At 41.1% G+C, this 27247-nt stretch overlaps 1 protein-coding gene across 8 annotated transcripts in view; it reads left to right on the top strand.

Moving 5' to 3' along the window:
- Positions 1–6937: 6937 nt before the first annotated feature.
- Positions 6938–27247, top strand: part of SNRPE (small nuclear ribonucleoprotein polypeptide E) — a 141780-nt gene continuing 121470 nt past the window's right edge. For 3 of the 8 annotated variants that reach the window (XR_015246188.1, XR_015246189.1, XM_086694124.1), the window contains exons 1-4: positions 6938–7084; positions 7595–7621; positions 9059–9121; positions 10009–10087. Coding sequence is in view for 2 of the 8 variants with exons in the window: in XM_086694124.1 (XP_086550250.1) it covers positions 7031–7084; positions 7595–7621; positions 9059–9121; positions 10009–10087 (223 nt within the window). In the remaining 6 variants the exon portion in view is untranslated. Of the gene's footprint in view, positions 7085–7594; positions 7622–9058; positions 9122–10008; positions 10088–12343; positions 14522–27247 lie in introns of those variants that run through there. The other 5 variants (XR_015246186.1, XR_015246187.1, XM_025921060.2 and 2 more) reach the window with 4 other exon arrangements.

Raw genomic sequence — 27247 nt, 5'->3', positions numbered from 1 at the left:
CCTTGTGAGTCAAGCGGTCATACATCACTTCAGCCTAGGGTCTGTCTCGACAGGGTCCCCAGTCACAACGTCGTTGGCCTCTTGTTTAAATGCTCCAATTTCACAGATGACTGTGTTGCTTTAGAAAACTCTCACAAGGACGTATTGCCAAACTTCCCCACAAGTATGCTCAGTTTTAGCTGCATAGGGTTTCCCAACATTAATTGAATTGAGTTCCATTATCATTGTAACTCAAATAATGCCGTTTGTTTTTTTTTAAAGAGAGGGTTTAGAAATGATCTTAAATGGGTTCCATTAAGAATTTTCGAGCATGAGAAAAAAATTTTTTTCAAGCATGAGGTCCTAAAAATTTCAGACAAGTTTTTTCATATAATATTCCAATTTTTTGGTCAAGGGAATACACATAAGTTTGTTACCAGAGAACATAGATTTTTTTCTAATAGTCTAAAAGTAGTTCCAACAAGTCCAATCAACTTTTCACAAATAGCAAACAGATTGTGTGTTGAGGTTCGAGTGATGATGGTTTGCAGTTTTAACAGAAGAGGGCCCAAATGTTGCAGAGTTTGGCCACAGCCAGAAATTTCAAGATGGGCCCCACCCATCTGACTTCATTTAACCTTAATTACCCCGTTAAGGGCCTGTCTCCAACTACAGTCACATTCTGAGCTGCCGTTGGGGAGTGGGTGGAGCTTCAACATAGGAGTTTCAGGGGGCACGCTTCAGCCCGTGACAAAAGGCATAAAATAAGTGGCCAGATGAATGAAAAAGCTCTTGAGCCGTATCAGGGGCTGCTGATCTTTGCTAGACTGCCCCTGGCTTTGCAACCCCACTCTTAGGAATGCTCACTCGTCCTAGTCATTCAGCAAGCTGTGAGGCTTCTGGTGGAGACGCAGGGAAGTTGAGTTGAGAGGAAGGATGCTGTTGACTATTGAGGCCTGGAGCTGACTCTTCACTCGGTGTGTTTCTCTGGACCAGTGTTTCTCAAGCCCACTTTGCAGACACTTGGGGAGCGTTGTGAAAATCTTAGCGTTTTCCAACATTACGATTAGCTGTAATTGAAAACATTAGTTGTAATTTAAAAAGGGAAACAGGTTTCATAGTACTTTCCACTATTTAATGAATTGATGGAGTTGGTGATAAAGTTGACCCTTGGACAACACTGGTTTGAACTGCACAGGCCCACTTACACGTGCATTCTTTTTTTTTTTTTTTTTGAGTTGACAGCGAAAGCTACGTGGCATTTATTTACAGATGCCCACCCCGGTCTTCAAGGGACCCATGAGAAGGCCACTGATGCAGAGATTGAACCTGCTGCCCTTCCTGGGGAGGCCTCCGGGGCCCTCCGTGGCCTCGGGGAGCCCCAGAACTGGGCAGGGTGGCTGGTCGCCCTGTGTCCCTACAAGGTAGTCAGGTTGAGCAGGGGGCCGCTAGCAGGCAGGAGGCTGGGCTGAGGCAGAGGCCCAAAGGGCAAGGATGTTACTGCATAGGAGCCCTGGCCAGAGTCCTCTGTGCACTGGGCTCGGGGAGGCAGCTGCTGGTGGCCACGGGCCCGTGGTACACACCTCCAGGCGGTTGGGGCAGATGTATTGTGCACTCAGGCCCTTGTGGCCACCCACAGGCCCCCCACCCCACCCAACCACCACCGCCAGTGGCTACCCCTGTAAACCAAGGCCACCAGGCTGCAGAATATCACTATACCGAGGCCAGCCTGCCACCACCCTATCCCCTTCTAGCCTAGCCAGCCTATACTCTGGGTTTTTTCAGTGAATGTATGCACAGTACTGTAAGTGTATTTTCTCTTTCTGGTGACTTTCTTCTTTTTTTCTTTCTTACAACTTGCCTAACATCTCCTTTTCTCCAGCTTATTTTAAGAATTCAGTATATAATACATAAAACAGAGAAAATATGTGTTAATAGACTGTTCACGTTATCAGCAAAGCTTCCCGTCGACAGCAGGCTACTAGTAGTTAAGCTTCAGGGGAGTAAAAAGTTATACACAGAGTTTTCACTGCACAGTGGGGCTGAGGTGTTGGCACCTCTAACTCTGACATTGTTCAAGTATCAACTGTATATCCATTTACAATTACCAAAATTGAAAACGTATTAAGGGTATACAATAAAAAATTCTCCTTCCTACTCCTGCCCCAGCTACCCAGTTCTCCTCCAAAACCAACGTTATCATTTGGTATTTTTCTAGAGAGATCTTAGGTATATATATATATATATATATATATATATATATATATATATATGCAAACACATTTACATACAGTATCACAGTATCGTTTAAATCCATGATCTGCACCTTATTATATTTTTTCCTATGAAGTTTTAAATTATGAATTACAAATTCGTGACAAATCCTGTTTCATCTACGCCCATACCCACTATCCACCCCTTATTCTGGGCCCCAGGGCTGAGACTAAGATGAGGCAGGTAAGGTGCCTGGGCGCAATTTAAGGAGGTGCTCGCTCCCAGGGTTATATTTGCATGTGTGAGTGTGAATCCTTAAATGTTTCTCCTTAGGGGCACCTGGCTCCCTCGGTTGGTAGAGCATGTGACTCTTGATCTTGGGGTTGTTTGAGCCCCACATTGAGGGCAGTGTTTACAAAATAATAATAATTGATTACTTTTGCTCCTTAGGCTTACCCCATCTGAGATTCAGCTCTGCTCACTCCATGGGATTATCATTTTTCTTTAATGTTTATTTTTGAGAGGGAGTGAGAGAGCGAGTGCAGAAGGGGCAGAGAGAGAGAGGGAGCGAGAGAATCCCAAGCGGGCTCTGTCCTGTCAACCCAGAGCCGGACGCAGGGCTCAAACCCACGAACCGCAAGATCATGACCTGAGCCGAAACCGAGAGTCAGACGCCGAACCAACTGAGCCACCCAGGAGCCCCCGTAGAATTATTTTGAAATAAATCTCAGATATACCATAGCCTGATTTTTCTCTTTACTGTATATGGGGTACCATTTCATATCAGGACACAAGGAGCTTCTTTGATCTTAATTACAGTTGCATAGTATCATACTATATGAATATGCAGTGATTGAGATACTCCCTGTTGATAGACATGATGCTGCTGTGGTTACATTATCTCACACATGTAAGTTTATCTATAGGATTAAATACCTAATAGTGCAGCTTAATGATTGCCATTACCACCACTCTTTGATCTTTGTCTATGCTTCTCAGGGGAAATTAGTGTGCATATCTCACAATGAGTGAAGTTGGGCATCTTTTCATATGTGGGAAGATCATCTGTATTTCCTTTACTATAAACTAATTGTTCACTTCTGCCAATTTGTATTTTGGATCTTTGGGTCAGATTGGGGCTGCAAATTCTTTAGCCTTTAACAGAAGTGGGTTCTATTTTTCCAGCCCTTGAACCTGACTGGGGGTGTGGACCATAAACTCGTTCCGGGTCTGGCCTTTAAAAGATACTGTTGGCTTCAGCCTTGGTTTTTTTAGAGGCCTGAATCCTCATGTGAGAAAGCATCCTACTCTGCTAGGGGTGCCTGGGTGGCTTAGTTGGTTAGGCATCTGACTTGATTTTGGCTTAGTTCGTGATCTCACAGTTTTTGAGACTGTGAGCCCTTGTCGGGCTCTGCACTGAGCATGAAGCCTGCTTGGGGTTCTCTCTCCCTCTGTCCCTCCCCCACTCATGCTGTCTCTCTCTCCCTCTCTCAAAATCAATAAATAAACTTTATTTAAATTTTTTTAAATGTTTATTTATTTTTGAGACCGAGAGAGACAGAGCATGAGCAGGGAAGGGGCAGAGAGAGAGGGAGACACAGAATCCAAAGCAGGCTCCAGGCTCTGAGCTGTCAGCACAGAGCCCGACATGGGGCTCGAGCTCACAGACTGTGAGATCATGACCTGAGCCAAAGTCAGACGCTTAACTGACTGAGCCACCCAGGCGTCCCAAATAAACTTTATTTAAAAAAAGAAAAGGAAAGAAAAGAAAAGAAAAGCAAAGAAAGCATCTAGTCTGCTAGAGAGACCATGTATGAGGCCCCAAGGCTACACAGACATGGAGGGGGACCCAAGTGAGGCCAGCTTTCCAAATACACACGCCAAGCCCTTGAATATGTCTGTCTTCTGAAGCAAAAAAGTTGCCCAGCTGAGCAATGCCCAAATTCTTAACTCACAAAATCATGAAATGTAACAATACTTGTTGTTTTAAGGTACTATTTGAAATCTTTCACAGCAATAGAGAACCAGAGGAGCATTTTTAAAAAGTTCTTTATATACTAATAAAACTAGCCATTAGTTTGATGTGGTGCAAACATACTTTTCCCAGATCTTTTGACTTTGCTTATTATGGTGGCTTTTTAGTCACCCAAAACTTCATGTAATTTTCATGTAATTGAATCTATCACTTTTTCTTCTAAAACCCTGCTAGAGCATACAAGCAAGGAAAAGGCAATTGTTAACTACAAGAAAGAGGAAATATCTATGATTACACCAGATAAGCTAGCAAAAAGGAACTAAAAAGTTTACTGGAAAATTCTCAAAAACTCAAAAGGAAAATTTAAACGAATAGCCATCAGGTACTTAGTTTTAAAAAACTGATTCTAAGTTGTTCTCAAGTTTATTGTAAAAGGATTCTTTTAATCAGATAAGCTAATTCTAAAGTTTATAAGAAACAAACAAGAATAGCTAACAAAGTTCTACTGACTTTTAGTCCTAGCAAATAAACATCATACAATACTTGCAACAGTGACACTGGCCCATAAATAGACACAAAGATCAATTGAGCAAAATATAAACTACACACACACACACACACACACACTTGGTATATTATAAACGTGGCATTTTTTCTTTCTTTTTTTTTTAATTTTTTTTTTTTTAACGTTTATTTTTGAGACAGAGAGAGACAGAGCATGAACGGGGGAGGGGCAGAGAGAGAGGGAGACACAGAATCTGAAGCAGGCTCCAGGCTCTGAGCCATCAGCCCAGAGCCCGACGCGGGGCTCGAACTCACGGACGCGAGATCGTGACCTGAGCTGAAGTCGGACGCTCAACCGACTGAGCCACCCAGGCGCCCCTTATTTCTAATGTTTATTTATTTATTTTGAGAGGTATACAGAGTGCAAGTGGGGGAGAGGGGCAGAGGGTGAAAAAGAATCCCAAGTGCAGAGCCTGACTTGGGCTTTGATCACAGGCCCCTGGTGGGATCATGACCTGAGCAGAAATCAAGAGTCCGACGCTCAACCAACTGAGCCACTGAGGTGCCCCTAAATGTGGCATTTTAAATTAAATGGGGAACAATGGGTTATTTTTTTGTAATAGTAATGGAAAACTGGGTAGCCATCTAGATATTACAAAGTTGTATCAGTTCCAGGATATACTGGGATACATTCTAGATGGTTCAAAAATTTAAATGTAAAAAAGCAAAATCATTTTTACTTTTTTTTTAATGTTTATTTTTGTGAGAGAGAGAGGGAGAGAGACAGTGAGGAAGCGCGAGCAGGGGAGGGGCAGAGGCTCCAAAGCTGGCTCCCCACTGAAGCAGTGACCCTGATGTGACCTGAGCTGAAGTGGGACTCTCAACAAACTGAGCCACCAGGCGCCCAAGCAAACTTTTTTTTTTTTTTAAATCGCTTCTCACGAACTATGTGATCAGATAATAGGTTATAGGGATCGATCTCCAAAAGCCTAGGCATCATGACGTCAGAGCCGGAAAGTTGCAAAAGTAGTTAAGCATCTTTGTTTTCTGAGATGAGACAGGTATGATAGTCTATTCCACCCATGCTATCTTTGAATTCAACAAATCTCCTGTTTACTCTGTGGACGATCTAACCCTCTACTGGGATTGGGTGGGACACCTTTTTTTTAAAACAAATAATTATCTTGTGCGTTTTCCAGCTCTTTATAGTGTAAAGCTCATTTTCACATCCTTTAATCACAACATTTTATAAGGACAAGCATCGATATTGTACTCAGCAGAAGATCTCAGGCAAGTTATGATTCTGCCACTTGCCTAAGGGGTGTCCCCTTAGAGGAGTCCCCGCAACTCTGAGCTTCAGTTTCTTCATCTGTGAAATGGGTATCCCGATCAAATAACATTTCTGCCAGGCCACAAGCCCCTGACAAAACCTTACAAACTCCAGCTCCTCTCCTTCCAGCCCTGTCCCCGGGGCGACAGTGTGTTTCAACACGGAGGCCTTGCTGAGCACACACACAAGGCACCGCTTCACTGCATCTTCAACCCGGCGAGGAAGGACATTTTCATCTCCATCCTGGTGACGCCACCGCCGAGACAGGGCAAGGCTGAGGAACTTACCCTTATTTGGGCCTAGTCCTCAGGTTTCAGGGCTTCCCCGCCAGCCGGGCCCTGCGGCCACCTTGCAGTAACCCCTTACTTACAGTGTTCAGAAAACAAAGGGGACGAGAGTGGGATCAGAGCGAACCACAGGGCCTGATTTTTGCATTCAGATCATCTGTGGCTGCTAGTGGCAGGTGTGTGTGGGTGTGGGTGGAGGGGGGTCTCCGGGTTTCAGATCATCTGTGGCTGCTAGTGTCAGGCGGGGCGGGGCCTGGCTAGTGTCAGGGGGGCGGTCCTCCGAGTTGGGCTTCTTGCCGCCCTACCCTCTCCATCACGATGCGGCCCCTCATGCCTAAATTTCAAGGAAATAGGCCTCAGAAAAAGCCCTAGACCCTAGAGGTACTCAGGGTAACCACTCGGCTCCTAAAGCCCACATAGAAAATGGAGCCGCTCCGGCGCCAGGCGCCAGCGTCTGCACCGCTTTCCGCCGCGGCCGCCGTACAGGCGAGGCCGCTCGGCGCCTCCTCCCGGCTCCCTCCAGGAGGCGCTATAGGACCGACTCACGGTCCAAGGTGCGGCCGCCTCCGGAGGGCCTCCCCGCAGGGGCTATGGAGCACCGAGAAAAGCAACCTCCACGGCTAGAGAGGCATTTCCCAGGAGCCGCCCCGGTCGCCTCGCGCGCGCCACACACTTCCGCTTCCGCCTCTTTTGCCGGAAGTTGCTCTCAGAGCTAGCGTGCGGTCTTTGTCAGCTTCCACCATGGCGTACCGCGGCCAGGGCCAAAAAGTGCAGAAGGTGATGGTGCAGCCCATCGTATCCTACGTAGGATGTCAGGACTGGGAGGTTCGGGCCAGAAAACGGGGGGGCGAAAGAGCAGACCGAGAGCAGGCCTGAGGGAGCGGAGTGCGGACCCGCATCCCATGAGCACCCGGGGCGACCGAGGCCGGGAGAAAGCGCGGGGTAGTTGAAGACCCGGTGAGAGGTGGGCTTGGGCAGTCCCCTGCAGTGGGCAGTGCAGGAGTGGCGCGGATGAGCGAAGGAAGACGGCTTTAGTTAGGTACTGAGTGGAGGTGGGAGTCCTCAGGCTCAGGGAGGAGGAAGATGTCGGCGCCAAGAAGCCCCTGGAGAGCAAAGGAGTGGGAGGGATTCCTTCGGAACGTTCGGGAGCCCCTAAAGAGTGCCTGGCTGGGCTCCGGCCGTTGCCTGGACACCAGACCTCGTGTTCAGAAAACAAAGGCGAGATGGGGGTGGGATTGACCCGTTTCGGGGAGCACGGTCTATCCTCTGCCTGTATTTTTTTTTTTTCCTTAACCCCTGGTGCAGAACCTCATCTTCAGATACTTGCAAAATGTACGTAAGTTGTTTGTGCTTTGTTGTTCTGTCATTTTTTTTTAAAGTAAAAGGTGAATTTATTTGGCTTGTTTGCATCATCCTGCCTAATCAACGTGTTCTAGAGTTAAAAATAGATGAAACGGGCGCCTGGCTGGCTCGGTCGGTCGAATGTGCGACTCTTGATCTTGGGAGTGGAGTGTTCCAGCCCCACCGTGGGGCTGGCGTTTCCTTAAGGAAAAAAAAAAAGTAGGTGAAACCGGAGATTGGAGGAGTATTTGCGGGGAAGGGGCTCCGGGATGTAATGAAATGCCCACTCCAAGCAGTGAAAGAATAGTGTCATTACTTTTGCAAGACCAAAAGTACTTCAAAAAGCAGTTCTTGGCAGGCATGACTGGTATTTGGGTGCTTTTGTTGGTACTCATTATTGGAACGTTTCCCCTGTCCTTTCCTCTGGGGTGAAACACTGAAGGAAAGAAATCCTGTCGACTTTAAGCCACATAATAAGGTGGTGTGTTTAGCACTTGGGAGAAAACTGAGATATAAAAAAGATGCCCGAAAAGGAAGAGAGGAGGGATACCTTCAGAGGATATAGTGGCAGGCAGCTTTCCTTTTGGGGAATTTTTAGCAATTCACATTGTGAGGTAGTAGGGCCGAGTATTTAAGTTATTTTGGAAAGAAAATGCATTTTCTATTGCTCTGACCGTTGTAGTATGTGTAACACAGTTGCAGACAGACTAATTTCAAGCCATGATAATTTTTTTTTGAGTAATCTCCACCCAACGTGGGGCTCAAACCCATGACCCCACGATCAAGAGTCACATGCTTCACCCAACTGAGCCAGCCAGACACCCCAAGCCATTGTAACTTTTTTTTTTTTTTCTAAGCAGGCTTCATGCCCAGCGCAGAGCCCAAAGTGGGGCTTAAACTCCTGACCCTGAGATCAAGACCTGAGCTGAGGTCAAAAGCGGGGGTGCTTAACCCAGTAAGCCACCCAGGTGCCCCCAGGCTATTGTAATTTTTAATCACCAGGCTTGAGGGTCCTTCCCCTGGTTGTTAAATGTGAGATGTGGAAACCTGGGAACCTAGAGAAAGCTGTTTTGAAGCTGGATTTTGCTATTGCACATAAGAAAGAAGCCCTGATGATTTGGGAATTGCTGCTTTATGCTATACTGTCAATTAGCACTCAATATGTATCGAGACGAGAAGCTGTAAGAAATACAATTGAGTCCTAGCATCACAGGAAAATTATTAACTTGGTCCCAATATAGCATTTATTGAGACTGTTGCTTGGCAAGTAACTAATCTTGGTTACTAATTCTTACATATGATTTGAGTAGTTAAATTCTTGGCTTTTATTTTTGAAGGTTTTCTTTAGGAGCCAGATTTCTGTATTGTTTGACCAGAGTGCTTGTTTTGCTTGTTTTTTTAACATGCCTATTTTTACGATTATTTCAGAGATCTCGGATTCAGGTGTGGCTTTATGAGCAAGTGAACATGCGGATAGAGGGCTGTATCATTGTGAGTAACCAGGATGTTTTCTCTCAGTCGGTGTTCATAGAAAACGATTTTGCAAAAATGCCCAGCCAGGACAGTGTACAAAAAGACAGTGACCCAACCCAAGGAAGGTTCTTCAGGGCCACTGTCCTTGTCTCACTGTTGTACTTAATAGGGCTTGGGTCATTCATAAGAGAGGGACAATTAATCTTTAAAAATTATTTGAACAACAGTGTTAGTATTTGAAGGACGGGACGAAAGAAATGAAATTACAGTGGGGTGAAAATCAGTGGTGCATTAGTTCTGTCTTAGGTGATAACCTGAATATACCTGGGTGGGGTTAGTTCAATAGGACTTTCAGGATGGCAGCGTACGCTAAATAATGTTTTAAAGAAAGACAAAACAGTGCTTGCTTCAGCAGCACATACGCTAAAATCGTAAAGAAAGATAAAACATGGCTGAAAAGTAGTATATTAGGACACTTTGGTATTCCCTTTAGACATTGTAGATTCCGTCAGTAATCTCCCCTTCTGTGATTACTAGTAGAAAAACAAACGTTCTGGGTAGTGGTGATAGTGTTTTGTGAGGAACACGGGAGGAGTGGTGCCAGTGCAAGTTCACACACAATTCTGTATGGGACAGGTTGTAAAAGACAGGGACAGTGGCTCTTAGGTGCAGCTAATCAGATCTTAAGTCCAAAAGGCTCTAAAGGTAATTTGGAGTACAGTCTGCCTTTCTTTTGTTATTTAAAAAAAGGCTTAGGAGGGAGATGGTGTTTCAGCTGAAAGATCAGTAGAAAGGTGAATTTCTGAAGTTAGTTGGCATTTCTATATTGAGGTTGGTGTAGTCATCTGAAATGGCGTGCGTGTGATTTTACTTGAAGATGACATTCGGTTGGCTTATCTTTCTAGGGTTTTGATGAGTACATGAACCTCGTATTAGATGATGCAGAAGAGATTCATTCTAAAACAAAGTCAAGAAAACAACTGGGTAAGAATAGCTGGCCTTTTGGACTTAGAGAAATATTTATTCGCTTGCAGAATTGAACGAGTTGTAACTCTATTCATGTTTAAATTTAGTGTGCAGTTGAGAATTCACTGTGTGGAGGAGTATATGCTTTTGAAATCCTCCTCAGCCACTTGCTGCTTACCCCACTCCATTTCTGCTTTTGTTTCTCCACTCAGACCCCTCTCATGAAGGTCACCAAAGACTAACGGTGTCAAATCGAGTCGTCAATACTAGTTCTCATTTTATAGAACTCTGAACAGCGTTTGGCGCCGTGGGCCACTCCCACCTTAAAACGCTTTGTTCCTTTGGCTCCGTGATACTGTACTCGGTTTTATTTTTCATTTCTAGTTACTCCTTTTCAGACTTTTGTATATTCATCCTTTCAGACCCCGCCATTAAATGTTTTGAGTTGCTCAAGGCTGGGTTCTAGGCCCTCCTGTCATTTGGTGTTATTTACCCAGGCCCTTGTAGACTATGCCTTCAGTTGCCATCTCTATATTGACCTCAGATTCACCTCTGTAGCAGTAGGCCTCTCTGAGCCTATTCACCATGTCTACCTGGATGTCTCAAAGGCTCTTCAAAGTGAGCATGTCAGAAATCAAACTCGCTTCCCACTCCCTGTACACTCTTTTAGACCTATTTTAGTGTTCCTGCCTTACTGAATGGCACCAACCCCCATTCAGTTTACTGGTTGATTTCTTTGCAACTGCCTCAGCCCCCTCCACTTTGCTCTGCAGGCTGCAGTTATCTTTGAAAAGCACCAATTTGACCTTGTCATCCCTCTGCGTGAAACCTTCCGTGACTTCCTGTTGCTAGTGGGATAAGAAAATCTTTAATGTATTCTGCAAAGTTCTTCATGATCTTTTCTCTCTCTGCTCGTTTTGTATCACTGCTTCATTTTCTGAGCTTCATCCACACGTGTGCTCTCTCAGCTGTTTGAACCTGCATACTTGTTCCACCATAAATCTTTGTATATGTGGTTTCCTATGTGTTTAGGACTCCAATCAAATGTCAGATATCAGGTTTTCTTTTTGTCTTACTGGGGTGAGGATGGGGGCGGGGGAGACAGGCTGTGCTGAGTTTATAGTAAAACACTCATTAGTGGGATTGTTCGATTAATGTCTCTCTCACTGGGCCGCGTGCTCCATAAGTCCCCTCTTTTTTGCTCCCTAATAGGCCTAGTGCCTGATTCAGTGCCTGTCATACAATAGAAACAAAAAAATATTTGAATAATGAATGCAGGTCCTGAACCCAGTTAATGAAGGGTCTTTAGGAATCACGACTTCAAGACAAGCAGTCATTTCTTTCAAAATCCTGTTCATTTGAAGTTATTTAGGTACTTTGTTTTTAATTGTTTAATGCCTAGTTCACAGCTCACTAGTACCTTAATCAGTGGTGGCCTTCAGGTGTCTCTTTTTTCCGGACCCTGAGGATTCTCTTGAGCCTGTAGGACATATGTGGAAGGTAGAATCTGAGAAGTGGTATGGTGTTTTGCTATGCTTCTTTCTGTTTAGGCTATTTTTGTGAAAGTCTGGATTTTCGAATTTAAACATGTCTTGCCAGGAAGGGTAAGCTAGCTTTATTGACATCAGTATATATAAATTATTTGGAGGGTGTTGAATTCCTGTGATAGTATTTATCCTATAGAATAGATTAATATTGCCTGTTGTAGAAGTCTGAGAAACTTAAAAATCAATCACAATTGGGGTTGATTAGTATTTCTCAAAATGATTTTACTCAACACTGAAGAAATTTATAGCTATTTCTCAGGAAAAAAGTATTCCCTGCTCAAATAAGTTTAGGAAATGGTGGATAAATTTGAAGAATTTTATTTATTGTAGTATAGACTCTTTAATTTATTGAAAACAAGAATGGTATCGGATGCTGTCAAATGTTTTAAACTTGGAACACCCCTCGTTCTTCAACTTCTACAAACTCAGAGCAGTGGGATATGTTGGGGTAGACCTAGTCAGTTGACTTAGTCTGTAGAAATCGGAGGTTTCGTAAAATAATATTTCTCTACATTCATTAGTTTATTGTTGGAAAAGCTCATACACTCTCATATGCAGAGCTTTTCAATATGTGGATATTTGAAATTTTTCACATACCTTCTCAAGGAAGAAAGCATTTCAAAATTGCTCAAGTGTGATCTGAAATTCTGAGGCTAAAAGGTGTTGCACACTTGTCTGAGTGGCTATTAATAGCTTTTTTTTTTTTTTTTTTAATTTTCTGTTGCAGGTCGGATCATGCTAAAAGGAGATAATATTACCCTGCTCCAAAGTGTCTCCAACTAGAAATGATCAATGAAGTGAGAAATTCTTGAGAAGGCCATGTAGTTTGTTTTTTTAGAGGTCCTTTGTTGGGAGTATAGTTCTAAAACATTTGTTCCTATTGTTTTGATTACCTTTATGTTATTACCAGATGACAATAAATGCTGTGGGATTGTTTTTATTTAAACATTTACATTGTTTCTTTCTATCCAGTGTTAGAGACCTTTTACACAGTGGCCCCTAAGTTTTCTGAAGGGCGGCAGCTGCCCCTGGGCATTTGTTTTTTATAGGGCCTGGATCTGTAGATTCTTAAGGCAAAGAGTAGGAATTCTACCTGACAGGTAAGCTTCTGATATTGGGTCATGGAGAAGAGGAGGGTTTGCAGAAATAAAGGTTTTTAAACTAATACATGTCTTCATTATCAGTTCTAGTTCTAGATGCTGGAACACTAGAATTCCTAACCACAGTAGGTTGGAGGTGCTATAATAGTTTCAGTATTTGCTTATTAGCACTCTCCGAGTCACTCTCTGAGGTCTTTGTGAATTCTTGTATTACTGAGATCAGAATGTGAGAAGTATTTGGGTATAAGCAAAGAGTAAAGTGCCCTAAACGTACATTTAAAATGAGATCTGTTGGGGCACCTGGGTGGTTCAGTCGGGTAGGTTTCCGACTTTAGCTCAGGTCATGATCTCGCAGCTCGTGGGTTTCAGCCCTGTGTTGGGCTCCGCGCTGGCAGTGTGGAGCTTGCTTGGGATTCTCTGTCTCTGCCCCACTTGTGCTCTCTTTCTCTCTCTCAATAAATAAACTTAATAAATAAATAAAATGAGCTCTGTTAAGAGTTAACAGGAGGGAGGGGTGCCTGGGTGGCTCAGTTGATTAAGCATCCTACTCTTGGTTTCAGGGCTTTTGCTCAGGCCATGATCTCATGGTTTGTGGCATCAAGCTCCACGTCGGACTCAGTGCTGACAGCATGAGCCTGCTTGAGATCTCTCTCTTTTCCTCAAAATAAATAAATAAACTTAAAAAAAAAAGTTAACAGGAGGGACACTTTGTGAGATTGGTAACCTGAAAAAGACCACAAGCAGTGCTGGTAAGTTGGTAGGCATAATAATCGTATGTTCGTTGGAGCAACACGTATCTCTTCCCCTTCTCTCTAAAGATTTTGGTGCCTCCCTCAGTAATTTCTTAGTTCCCAACTGAATTATGTGGATAGATCTTTCCTCCCCCAGTTTCTCAGGGCGGTTCTAGTTAGGGGCGCCAGGCTGGCTTAGTCGGTAGAACATGTGACTCTAGATCTCAGGGTCATGACACACTTCAATCCCTATTTAAGTAATAGGGATTACTTAAATAAGTGAAAAATGACCCCAGGGTGGTTCTAGTTAGAATTCTGTTCAGTGATTATTGAGCATCCACTGTTACACGGGCAAAAGGTTGAATAAATGCAGTGAAACAGACTGGCAAACAAATAGCTTCAGTGCCACACACTAAGTGCTATTTAAATTGGATCTTGAAAGATGAATAAGGCCTACCTTAAATTCTTGTAGTGGGCATTATTAAAGGTTAGTGAAGAAGGAGCAAGACTAGTTCCTGCTTTTCCAAGTGCCTGTGAGGGAGATGGCGAACTTTGCTTTAAACTGAGCAAAAGAAATCTTTTCGAGATAGAGGAGGTTTGTAGGCAAGTGTAGAAATTTGTCCAGCTTAGAAGTTGGCATTCTAGTTGTTCCTCTCCTGTTTGAACCTGTGCCTTTTTGGTCACATTTTGAAGTAAAGGGCTACTTTACTTTAGCTCTTTTAACATAGTTGAGTTTGAAATGCATTGAACCTGCTACAGCGTGCAAAGAAATCCTTGGGCAGCAGAGGGAGTTGCAGCCCTGGGACTGCTTCAGCCTTTCTAGTAAAAGCTTTTTCAGAGCAGAGCAAAGACCTCCCTGCAGCTTTCTTGGCACCAAAATAGCTAGGAAGAAGGATAAAAGCCGGAGCAGTATAATCCCTAAGAAAACCTGCTGGCTGCTTTTCCATTTCCCTGTGTGGCCTTTCTGACCTGGCTGCCCTGTGTAAGCAAAGCTGTGCCTGCTGTGGCTTATTCTGAATGGATCAAGACCTGGAAAGTTCTATTTTTGACAGAGCAAACGATGATAGAAATAAGGTACAGTGAACTCTTACAATTGAGCTCTGTATTTAGAAATCTCTGCTTGCTTTCCTGCCTTACTGGAGCCTGTGGTGTTTGCTTTTTAAGTTGTACTTTTCCACAATCTGTAGATCTTTTTTCCAACCCGAATTTGTATTATAGGAGGCGTTGCTCTCTGCTTCATTAAGGTTATTAAAACATGCTGCTGGGAAGCTGCTCTTGTTGGCAGCCCTTGGTATGTGAGCAATTATTTTTCTGGAATGGCTGTTGGTTTCTGAGGGGGTCTTGCTAACCACCCACTAACTCTCTTGTAACATTCTTGAAGTGGGGGTGGGAGGAAAATAAGGCTCTGAAAAAGTTAAGTGCTGGTGCAGGCCTGGTGTTTTATTAGTCTAGGTAGGGAGAGAACGCGATAAGAATAGTTTGAAAACCCTAGGATTTTGTATTTGCAGGCACCAGCTATTGTGTCAAATTTGTCAGTTTCAAGATGAGAGAGTGGATCTTTGTCTAATCTAGTTTTAGGCATTATTGGCTAGGCAGTGTCATGGACAATTCCTGGGGTAAGCCTAATAGGCACATCGCCTATTAACTGGATGACACAGGAGGTTGTCCTTAATTCTTCCTTTTAGAGCTAACCATAATAACCTACTCAGGCCATGCTTTTTGTGAGGAGATGTGTTTGGTAAAACTTTTAAAGTGGGCTAGAACTTAAGTCTATTGTACCTAGAGTTTAATTTTAAGTTATATCCAAAACACTTTTTTAAAAAATTGAATTTAAAAATCCTAGCATAGAGCATGTTTATAATTAAAATGCCAGTAGAATAGAAAGATAGGAAGTAAATAACAAAAGTCCTTCCTTTTCCCATCAGTATTCTCGATACATAACTACTATTAGGAGTTAGGGGTTTATCCCTCTAAACTCTGCAAATATGTACAATTTGGGTTTTTTCTCAATTTGGTATTTGTATTTAAAAACTTTTTTTTTTTTTTTTAAGTTTATTTATTTGGGGGGATGGACAGAAAGGGAGAAAGAAAATCCCAAGCAGGTTCTGCTGGCAGCATGGTGTCCAACATGGGGCTCAGGTCCCAAGAACTGTGAGATCATGCCCTGAGCTGAAATCAAGAGCCAGACATCCAACTAAAACTGAGCCACCCAGGCGTCACTAAAAGTTTTTTTAATTTTGGTAAAATTGTGCAGCTCAGTAACGTTAAGTACATTACAATGTGCAAACATTCCCTAGAACTTTATCTTGCAAGAGTGAAACTACCCTGTCAACAACTTCCCATCCCTTGGCCCTCCTAGCCCCTGGCAAACATCATTCTTTTCTGTTTCCAGGAGTTTGACTCCTAGATACCTCATATATATGGAGTCATAATAATACTTGTTTTACAACTGACTTATTTCATTTAGCGTAATGTTCTCATGGTTCACCCATGTTACAGAATGTGTCCTAATTTCTTTCTTCTCTTTAAGGCCGAATAATACTGTATGTTTACACACCATGTTCTGTTTATGCGTTGAACTGTCAGTAGACATTTAAGTTACTTTCACCTTTTCGCTATTGTGAATAATACTGTTCTTCAAGGTCCTGTTATCAGTTCTGTTGAGATATACCTAGAAAGTTTTCGAGGAACCATCTTAACTATTGCAGTAAACATGGGTGTACAAAGATCTCTTTAAGACCCTGCTTTCAATTTTTTTGAGAGTATGTACCCAAGGTCTTTTTGAGGAATCATCATCATATTGTTTTCCACAGCAGCTACACCGTTTTACATTCTGATCAGTAGGGCACAAGGGCTCCTGTTTCTTTACATCCTTGGCAAACCCTATTTTCTACTTTTGATAGTAAATGTCTTAATGGTTGTGAGGTGATATTGTGGTTTTGATTTGCATTTCCTTAATGGTTCGTGATCATTTCTTCATATGTTTATTGGTCATTTGTATATCTTCAGAGAAATGTCTACTGTTAAGTCCTGGGCCCATTTTTAAACAGATTATTTTTTTGTTGTTGAGCTGAAGGAGTCCTTTACATATTCTGGATATTAACCCCGTATCAGATACACACTTCACAAATATGATAGTTAAGCACTGGACTTCAGCTCAGGTTGTGATCTCACAATCCGTGAGTTTGAGCCCCACCTCAGACTCTGCTGACAGCTCAGAGCCTAGAGCCTGTTTTCGATTCTGTGTCTCCCTCTCTTCCCCTCACCCTCTCGTGCTCGCTCGCTCTCTCAAAAATAAACGTTAAAAATAAAAAAATATTTTCACCCATTCTGTGGGTTGTCTTCACTCTTTTGTCTTTCGATGCACAGATAATTTTGATGGAATCTAGCTTATTTTTTAAGATTTTGTTGCCTGTGCTTTTGATGTCATAGGTAGTTTTACTTCTATATGCATACTCCCTGCAGCTTGACCCTTATCAACAAAACGTGGATATATTTCCATGTTAAACAGTTGTACTCTATTGTATGGGTCTCTCAGGTTAAGTAATCACCTGTATTAGTGGCTATTTTAGGCTGCTTCCAGATTTTTGCTGTTAAAAAGAGTTTCTGTCCATTTACATATTCCTGAGTTGAATTCTTAGAAGTGGAATTATAAGATCAAAGGATATGCATATTAAAAATAATTCTGTAGGTACTTCTAAATTGCCTTCCACAGTACAAATGAGAAAATTGTTTTCTTCATTCTAAACAACCATCAAGCAACAGTTTGAAATTCAAGCAACAGTTTGAATGAAATTCACAGGCTTATTGTGAGATGACTATGAAGTCGTAATTGCCAGCATCCTAAGGATGTCAGAGTAGAACAACGGAAAAAAAACTTGGTCTTTGATGACTTTTGAGCCACTGAATTAATCAGCTCTGGAACTTGCCTAACACCAAACTTGTTATGTGAGAGAATAAATTTCCTGGTTGATTTTCTGTTAGGTAAAACTGAAGCATTGTGAATGAGAACAATGTCAGAACAGGGCCACCTGTATTTGGAAGGGGATCAGTTGTTCAGTGAAGAATTTTTAAATGCCATAGTTGAGTTGGCAATTGAAGTGATGATCTTGGACTATATGCGGGAATACAAATGAAGTGATGTGACTGGTTTTATTCTGTTAAACAGCAGACTTTATTTCCTTCCCTAGTTATGAAAATAATTCCTGAGAAAGATGATCCTGGATCATCATTCCATGTCCATAGAAACTGCTGTCTCTGGAGTATTAACAGATTAGCCTCATCCCTAGGGCCATGCTGAGTTAGAGATGTTTTGCTGGGCTGGGAAATTGCAGAGGAGACGTGGGGAAAATAAACAAATGAATGCCTCTTCCTGGTGGACTTTGTTGCTAAACCAGAGAGAAGGTAGGTAGAGTGAGGAGAGTGTTTTGCCCAAAACAGCCTTTTTTAGATCCTATACTATAAGATACTCAGTTTGGAAGGTGTTTCTCGTTTTTCACCAGTGTCTACTTTCTTTGGGTGTTCTTTGCTAAACAGTGAAGGATATAAAAGGGTGTCCTTACCTTGGAGATTTAGGGAAGCAGTGAAATACACTCAAAAAGATCCAAAGATCTTGGGGGTCCACAATCACAACTTTAGAATTACCCAAGCCTCTCAACCTCAGTTTCATGGTGGTGGTGGAATGATTTAATAAGATAATACATATGCCATTTCAGGTCTCAGGAATGCACAAGAACTATTACTTGTCTAGTTCCAGATGACGATACTTTATAGTTTAAAAGATTCATTGAGGAATATGTGTGGATAAGAGGTAAACTCATTCCACATAAACCCAAGATATAAAAATTTGGGGAATTTTTTGTTTTTGCTTTTTCAGTCAAGTTTATGGAGGTATAATTTACAGATACTAAAATCACACGTTAATACCTATATACTTTGATGACATTTGACAAATGTATACAGCCCTGTAACCACCAACAGTCAAAAAGTATTTCCATGATACAAAATGTTGCCCGGGCCCCTTCATAGTCAATCTACCTCAACTCACCCTAGCTCCTGGTAACTAATGGTCTGATTTCTGACCTTAAAGTTTTGTTTCCCTCAGAATGTCCTACAAATGGAATTTTACAGTGTGTAACCATTTATGTGTGGCTTTTTTCATGGAATATGCTTTTGAGTTTCATTCATGTTCCATGAATCAGTATTCTGTTCCTTTTTATTGCTGAGTAGTATTCCATTGTATGGATATACCACAGTTTGTTTATCTGTAAACTACTTAGTGGAGTTGGGGGTTATTTTCAGTTTTTTGGCATTTCTGCATTGATTCCTATAAAGTTCATGTGTAGGCCCATTTTAAAAATTGGGATGTGGTGCATGGGTGCCTCAGTTGGTTAAGTGTCCCAACTTTGGATCTCACACTTTGTGAGTTCAAGCCCTGCGTTGGGCTGTGTGCTGACAGCTCAGAGCCTGGATCCTGTTTCAGATTCTGTGTCTCCCTCTCTGTCTCTGCTCCTCCCCTGCTGTGCTCTCTCTCTCTCAAAAATAAATAAGCATTAAAAAATAATAACAGTAATTGGGTTGTCGTTTTTTTCTTTGTTGTTGGGAGAGTTCTTTATGTCTTTCTGCATTTTAAAAAAAATCCTTACCAGATAGGTCTTTTGTGAATACTTTTCTCCCAGTCTGTGGCTTGTCTTTCATTTCTGTACAGTGTTTTTATTTATTTATTTTTTTTTCAACGTTTATTTTTTATTTTTGGGACAGAGAGAGACAGAGCATGAACGGGGGAGGGGCAGAGAGAGAGGAAGACACAGAATCGGAAACAGGCTCCAGGCTCTGAGCCATCAGCCCAGAGCCTGACGCAGGGCTCGAACTCACGGACCACAAGATCGTGACCTGGCTGAAGTCGGACGCCTAACCGACTGCGCCACCCAGGCGCCCCTGTACAGTGTTTTTAAACAACACAGAATTTCCTTTTTTTTTTTTTTTTTTTCAATTTTCAAGTTTTCATTTCATCAAATTTTTCTTTTATGGTACATACTTTTTGTGTCTAAGAATTCTTTGCCAGGGGTGACTAGGTGTCTCAGTTGAGAGTCCAGTGCTTGATTTCGGCTCAGGTTGTGATCCCAGGGTCATTGCAACTTTTATATAGATGATCATTTTGTCTGCAGAAAATGAAGATGCAAGAAATTTTAAAAATGCAAATAAAAATAGTTTTATTTCTTCCTTTCCAGATGAAGCCTTTTATTTCTTTTTCTTGCCTTATTTCAGTGGCCAGGACCACTCTAATGGAGTGGTGAAAGGAGACATCTTTGTCTTGTTCCTGATATTAGGGGGATCCTAGGGAAAAAACATACTACTAAGTGTGATATAGTTACAAGGTTTTTGTACATACATACAAGGTTTTGTACAAGTCTAATTTGCTTAGACTTTTTCTCTACTGAGATGATCATACGGTTTTTCTATTGAAGCCTGATAAGGTAAATTGCATTAATTGATTTTCAGTGATAAACTGACCTTGCATTTCTGAAATAAACACTGTTTAGTCATGGTTTGTTATCTATTTTATATATTGCTAAATTCACTTATTTAATATGGTCATTAGGGATGTTGATCTGTAGCTCTCTTGACAATGTTGTTGTCTTTTTTTTTTGTTTGTTTTTTTTAAGGTTATTGATTTTGAGAGAGAGCACATGGGGTGAAACCCCAGTGCCGGGCTCCATCTCACAAACTGTAAGATCATGGTGACCTGAGCTGAAATCAAGAGTCAGACACTTAACCGAGTGAGCCGTCCAGATGCCCTTTGTCTGGTTTTAATATCAGTGTAGTAGTTTCATATAAGGAAGTGTTCCTTCATCTTTTATTTTCTGTAAGAGTTTTATAGGATTGATGACCTATTTCCTTTCTTAAATGTTTGGTATGTTTTCACCTGTGAAGCCCTTTGATCTGGAAGGTTTCTATACTTTATCCCCCAGTTTGGAAATCTTTTTTTTTTTTGGAAATCTTTATCATATCTATCTTAAGGAATTTACACACTTACTAAGGGCACTGTATTACACATAAATCCAAGAGAGAAAATACTATGAGGCATATATAAATACTAATGAGCAAGTGACATAAAAAATGCAGAAGGTATGGGGTACTTGGCTGGTTCATTTGGTAGAGCATGCAACTCTTGATCTTAGGGTCATGAGTTCAAGGCCCATGTTGGGGGTAGAGTTTACTTAAAAAAATGCAGAGAATGGTCTGGAGCACAATGTGAAAAAGACATTGTATGATAGAAGTTGGTAACTAGCCTTTCAGTGCTTATTTTTAGACCAACCTTATCTCTCAGGATTCCCCTGTAAGAATACTTCTCTTTATTACTGTTAACTTACTATCCCTCAAGTTCACCTATCTCTGTAGCTTGTTGTGGTAGCTTGTGTTGTTTTTACTCCTAATTCAATTACTTAAATAGATCTAGGATTATTCAAGTTATCTACATTTATTGAGTGAGCTTTGGGAGTTCTGTTTTGTTTGTTTTTTTTAACTATTTTTCCCATTTCATGTAAGCTATCAAATTTATTGGCTTAAAGTTGTACATATTTCCTTATTCTTCTAATGCCTGTAGGATCTGTAGAGATGCCTTCTCTCTCATTCCTAATATTGGTAATTTGTCGCTTCTCTACTTTTTTCCTTAGTCTGGTTAGAAATGTATCATTTATTGAACTTCTCAACCAGCTTTTCATTAATTTTTCTCTAATGTTTTATTATTTTCAATTTCTCCTGTTATTTTCTTCCATCGGCTTGCTTTGAGTTTAGTTTGATCTTTATATAGTTTTTTTTTTTTTAACTTTTTTTTACATTTATTTATTTTTGAGAGACAGAGAAAGAGCGTGAACAGGGGAGGGGCAGAGAGAGAGGGAGACACGGAATCCAAAGCAGGCTCCAGGCTCCGAGCTGTCAACACAGAGCCCGATGCGGGGCTGGAACCCACAAACCGTGAGATCATGACCTGAGCCGAAGTCAGACACTTAACCGACTGAGCCACGCAGGCACCCCTGATCTTTATATAGTTTTTAAGGTTGAAGCTTAGATTATTGATTCAAAACATTTCCTGTTTTTTAATGTAAGCATTTTGCCATGTGTTAGAAATTTCAGTAATGTTGCGTTTTGATTTTTGTTAAGCTCAAAATATTTTCAGTATCCTTTTTTAATTGCTCTTTGATACGTGAGTTACTTAGAAGTGTATTAATTTCTGGGACGCCTAGGTGGCTCATTTGGTTGGGCGTCCAACTTCGGCTCAGGTCATGATCTCATGTTTCATGAGTCTGAACCCCACATCAGGCTCTGTGCTGACAGTTCAGAGCCCTGCTTCAGATTCTGTGTCTCCCTCTCTTTCTCTGCCAATCCCCCCACTCACACTCTGTCTCTTTCTCTCAGAAATAAATAAAAACGGGCTCAGTCAGTTGAGTGTCCGATTTCAGCTCAGGTCATGATCTCAGGGTTCGTGAGTTTGAGCCCCATGTCTGGGTTTGTGCTGAAAGCTCAGAGTCTGGAGCGTGCTTCAGATTCTGTGTTTCCCTCTCTGTGCCCCTCCCCTGCTTGCGCTCTTTCTTTCAAAAATAAATAAAACATTTAAAAAATTTTTTAAAACATTAAAACAAATTTTAAAAATAGAAGTGTGTTGGGGCGCCTGGGTGGCGCAGTCGGTTAAGCGTCCGACTTCAGCCAGGTCACGATCTCGCGGTCCGTGAGTTCGAGCCCCGCGTCAGGCTCTGGGCTGATGGCTCAGAGCCTGGAGCCTGTTTCCCATTCTGTGTCTCCCTCTCTCTCTGCCCCTCCCCCGTTCATGCTCTGTCTCTCTCTATCCCAAAAATAAATAAACGTTGAAAAAAAAAAAAATTAAAAAAAAAAAATAGAAGTGTGTTAATTTCCAAATACTTGGGGATTGTCCACGTGTCCCCTAGGTTCAGATAATTTATATGATTTCAGTTATTTTCAACTTGTTAGGTTTCTTTGATAGCCCACAACATGATCTATCTTGGTGACTATTCCACATCCACTTAAAGAATGTGTGTATTGCTGGGGTGCTTGGCTGGCTCTCTTGGTAGAGCACGCAACTCTTGATCTCAGGGTCAAGAGTTTAAGCCCCTTGTTGAGTGTGGAGCTTACTTAAAAAAAAAAAAAAAGAATGTATTGCTGTTGTTGGGGAAAATATTCTATAAATTATCAGGTCAGATTTGTTAGTGTTGTTCAAGTCTTTTATGTCATTATTATTTGTCTACTCATTCTCCATTACTGAGCAAAGTAGGTTTATTATAGATACCATATAGTTGAGGTCCAATATGACAATCTCTGCTTTTTAATTTGGGTGTTTAAATCACTTACCTTTATAGCAATTATTCGTATGGTTTGTTTAAATCTGCCATCTGGTGGGAGGCAATTCTTCATAAGTCTCTTGCATTTCTGTATGTCTTACAAGCAAGGTACTGACTGTCCTTTGTTTCTGACTATCTTTACACAGATGTTTATTTAGCAAACTACCTTGGAAGATAGATAATATCCCCCTTTAGGATAAAGAAAATAAAAAAGTTTACTTCCTCAGATACCAGGCTTTTCTGCAATAACACAACCCATTACTTATATCAGTGTCATGTATATGATTCCCTATTGATTACAATATACATCTTTAATTTCTTATAGATTATCATCAGAACTATCTTATTGCTTCATGTATGGCATAAGAACCTTATACCTCCAGTTGCTCCCTCTTTTGTGCTCTTTTTGTCACACTTTTAGATGTGTTATAAATCTTATAGCACATTATTAATGTCAGTTATCAAGACTCATTCTGTGACTATCGAGAAGTCCCATCTTTTTTAGGAATTTTTAAAAACATAATGTAAACTTGAATTGGAAATAATTTTCCAGGTTATTCTTTCTGAAAGAGGTGTGAGCTTTGTACTGAACAAATCTTTTCTTGGCTTTTACTTGATATCTTTCCATACATAACCTTCCTATGTCCTCTTAGAGGAAACCTGAGTGCTGATTCCATTTCTGTATAGACTGCCTTTTAAAGTGTTGGCGAGGGTTTCGTGTCAGGGAATTAGCAGGAAAGGCTGGAGGAAAGGTCAATAAGGGCATTTCCTTTTCCCCTCTTATTGTTAATTTCCTTCAGACAGCTAAAGAAGAAGAAATACTTTCTGCTACAGTCTTTATACCTTGCTTCAACTCTAGAGTGTTCCTTTTTTCCAGATTCTATTGTTAAAAACAGTTTCTTATGACATTTGGGGGTTCTAAAATATCACCCATAATCTTGCTTCCTATAATAGCCATTTCCTGCTGTCCTTTACTTTAGGCTTTGTGCATAATGTTCCATTAATTTAACAAATCATAATTTATGAAGTATTTTCTTAATGTAGTTTCATATTTTTCACCTTAATAAGTTATGCCACAGTGAACATGGTTATCTCTTTTGTCTCTCATAAGGATATATTTCCATGAGTGGGCTTCTATATTTTGAAACTATCCGCATTTTTGTAGTTCTTATTATATGTTGTTAAAGTAAGGAAGAGGAGGACATTTGGAACATAGATACTTTGTGGGGGAAGATCTTACAACTTTGCCTAAAGAAAAGAAGGTGAGTCAAATTGGTTTTAGGTTTGTTGAGAGACTGGCTATGGCAAGGAAATTTTCAAAACTTTGGTTATGGATTTATACTTACTCTTTCTCCAGAGATTAGTGCTTAAGTTTAACCTCTAGATTTTTTTAAAAAATTATTTATTTAAGTAATTTCATTCAACATGGGGCTCAAACTCATGACCCTGAGATCAAGAGTCTCACACTCCCCTGAGTGAGCCAGGCAGGCACCCCCAGATTTTTTTTTAAATTTTTATTGTGGTTTAATACATATAGCATAAAATGTACCATATTAACTATTTTTATTCTATTTTTTATTTGAGAGAGAGAGAGTGAGCATGCGTGAGCAGGGGAGAGGGTCAAAGGGAGAGAATCCCAAGCAGGCTCCACACTCAGCACTAAGCCTGAATTTGGGCTTGATCCTATGACCCTGGGATCATGACCTGAGCCTAAATGAAAAGTCGATGCTCAACTGACTGAGCCACCCAGGCCCTTTATTTATTTATTTATTTATTTATTTATTTATTTATTTATTTATTTATTTATTTATTTTTCTTTTTAATGTTTATTTTTGAGAGAGAGAGTGCAAGCAGGGGAGAGGAGAGAGAGAGAGAGAGAGAGAGAGAGAATTCGAAGAGGCTCCACACTGTAGCACAAAGCCCAACATGGGACTTGAACCCATGAACCCCGAGATCATGACCTGAGCCCATCAGACACTCAACCGACTGAGCCATCCAGGCACCCCTCCTTTAATTTTTTTACTAAAAATTTTTTTATTTTTATTTTTTAAAGTAATCTCTACCCTCAGTGTGGGGCTCAAGCTCACCACCCTGAGATCTAGAGTCACATGCTCTACCAACTGAGCCAGCCAGGCGCTCCTAACCATTTTTTTTTTTAAGTGTACAATTTGGTGATATTAAGTACGTTTATAATGTTGTACAGTCATCATCATCTACATAACTTTTCATCATGTTAAAGTAAAACTATACCCATTGAACAATAATTCATTCCCCCCATCCCCTTCCATCCCCCAGCCCCTGGCAATCATAGTTCTACTTTTTGTCTCTGATTTTGACTACGTTAAGTATCTCATATAAGTGGATTCATCCGTATTTGTCTTTTTCTGACTGGCTTATTTCGATTAGGGTAATGTCCTCGAGGTTGATCCATGTTAAAATTTCCTTCCTTTTTGAGGCTGAATATTCCATTGTATGTATTATACCACATTTTGCTTGTTCATTCATCTGTCAGTAGGCACTTGGGTGTTTTATCTGTTGTGAATAATGTTCTGAACATGGATGTACAAATATCTCAAGACCCTATTTTCAGTTCTTTTGAGCATATACCCAGAAGTGGAATTACTGAGTTACATGGTAATTCTATTTTTAATTTTTTTAAGTTTATTATTATTTTTTTTTATTTTTAGTAATGTCTACACCCAATGTAGGTCTCAAATTCACAACCCCAAGATCAAGAGTTGCATGCTCTTCTGACTGAGCCAGTCAGGTGCCCCTCAATTTTTGATTTTTTGAGGAACCACCATACTGTTTTCCACAGCAGCTGTACCATTTTACATTCTTACCAACAGTGTACAAGGGTTTCCACTTTTTCCATGCCTTCACCAACGTCTCTTATCTTGATTTTTTGGTAATTGTTTTTTTTTTGTTGTTTGTTTGTTTGTTTTGTTTTAAGTAGGCTTCGTGCCCAGTGCAGAGCCCAACACAGGACTTAAACTCACGACCCTGAGATCAAGACCTGAACCAACATTAACAGTCAAACACTTAACTGACTGAGCCACTTGTTTTGTTTTTAATGTTTGTTTTTGGGAGAGAGAGAGGGAGAGTGTGTGTGTGCATGAGCACAAGCAGGGGAGGGGCGGGAGGATGGGGGACAGAGGATCCTAAGCAGGCTGTGCACTGACAGCAGAGAGCCCAGTGTGGGGTTTGAACTCCCGAACCATGAGATCATGACCTGAGCTGAACTCAGATGCTTAACTGACTGGACTCCCCAGGCGCCCTGTTATTTTGTGTTTTTTGATAGTAGCCATCCTAATTGATGGGAGGTAGTATCTTAAAATGTTGACTTGCATTTCTCTGATAATGATTAGAGACACTCAGCATCTTTTCATGTGCTTATTGGTCATTTGTATGTCTTTAGAAAAATGTCTATTCAAGTCCTTTGCCCATTTTTTAATTACATTGTTTTTTGTTGTTGTTGACTTCCAAAGAGTTCTCTGTATATTCTGAATATTAATCCCTTATCAGATACATGATTTGCAAATATTTTCTCTCATTCTGTGGATTGTCTTCTTACCCTGGATACTGTCTTTCAGTGCCTAAAATTTTAAAATTTTCGTGATGTTCACTTTTTTTTCTTTTCTTGCCTGTGCCTTTGGTGTCATATCCAAGATAATATTGCCAAATCCAGTATCATGCAGTTTGAGTCCTATGTTTTCTTTTAAGTGTTTTATAGTTTTAGGTCTTACATTTAAGTCTTCAATCCATCGTGAGTTAGTTTTTCCAACTTCATTCTTTTATGTGAATATCCAGTTTTCCCAGCACCATTTGTTGAAAAGACTGTCCTTTAGGGACTCCTGGGTGGCTCAGTCGGTTAAGCATCAGACTCTTGGTCTCTGATCAGGTCATGATCTCGCAGTTTATGAGACTGAGCTCCATGTAGGGCTCGGTGCTGATAGCGTGGAGCCTGGTTGGGATTCTCTCTCCCTCTCTCGCTCTCTGCCCCTCCCCAGCTTGCATGCTCTCTCTCTCAAAATACATACATACATTAAAAAAAAAAAAAGACTGGGGCGCCTGGGTGGCGCAGTCGGTTAAGCGTCCGACTTCAGCCAGGTCACGATCTCGCGCTCCGTGAGTTCGAGCCCCGCGTCGGGCTCTGGGCTGATGGCTCAGAGCCTGGAGCCTGTTTCTGATTCTGTGTCTCCCTCTCTCTCTGCCCCTCGCCCGTTCATGCTCTGTCTCTCTCTGTCCTAAAAATAAATAAACGTTGAAAAAAATTTAAAAAAAAAAAAAAAAAAAAAAAGACTGCCCTTTCTCCATTAAAAGGACACCTTCGTCAAAAATCATTTGATAATATATGTGAGGGTTTATTTGGCGGCTCTTTATTCTATCTCATTGGTTTATATATGTCTTTTTTTTAAATCTTTTTTAATTTTCTTTTTTTTTT

Source organism: Puma concolor, chromosome E4 (assembly GCF_028749965.1).
Source record: "Puma concolor isolate L17-30 chromosome E4, mPumCon1.1.hap2, whole genome shotgun sequence".
Lineage (NCBI taxonomy): Eukaryota > Metazoa > Chordata > Mammalia > Carnivora > Felidae > Puma > Puma concolor.
The sequence above is the reverse complement of the archived record's forward strand: the minus strand, read 5'-3'. Positions and strand labels throughout refer to the sequence as shown.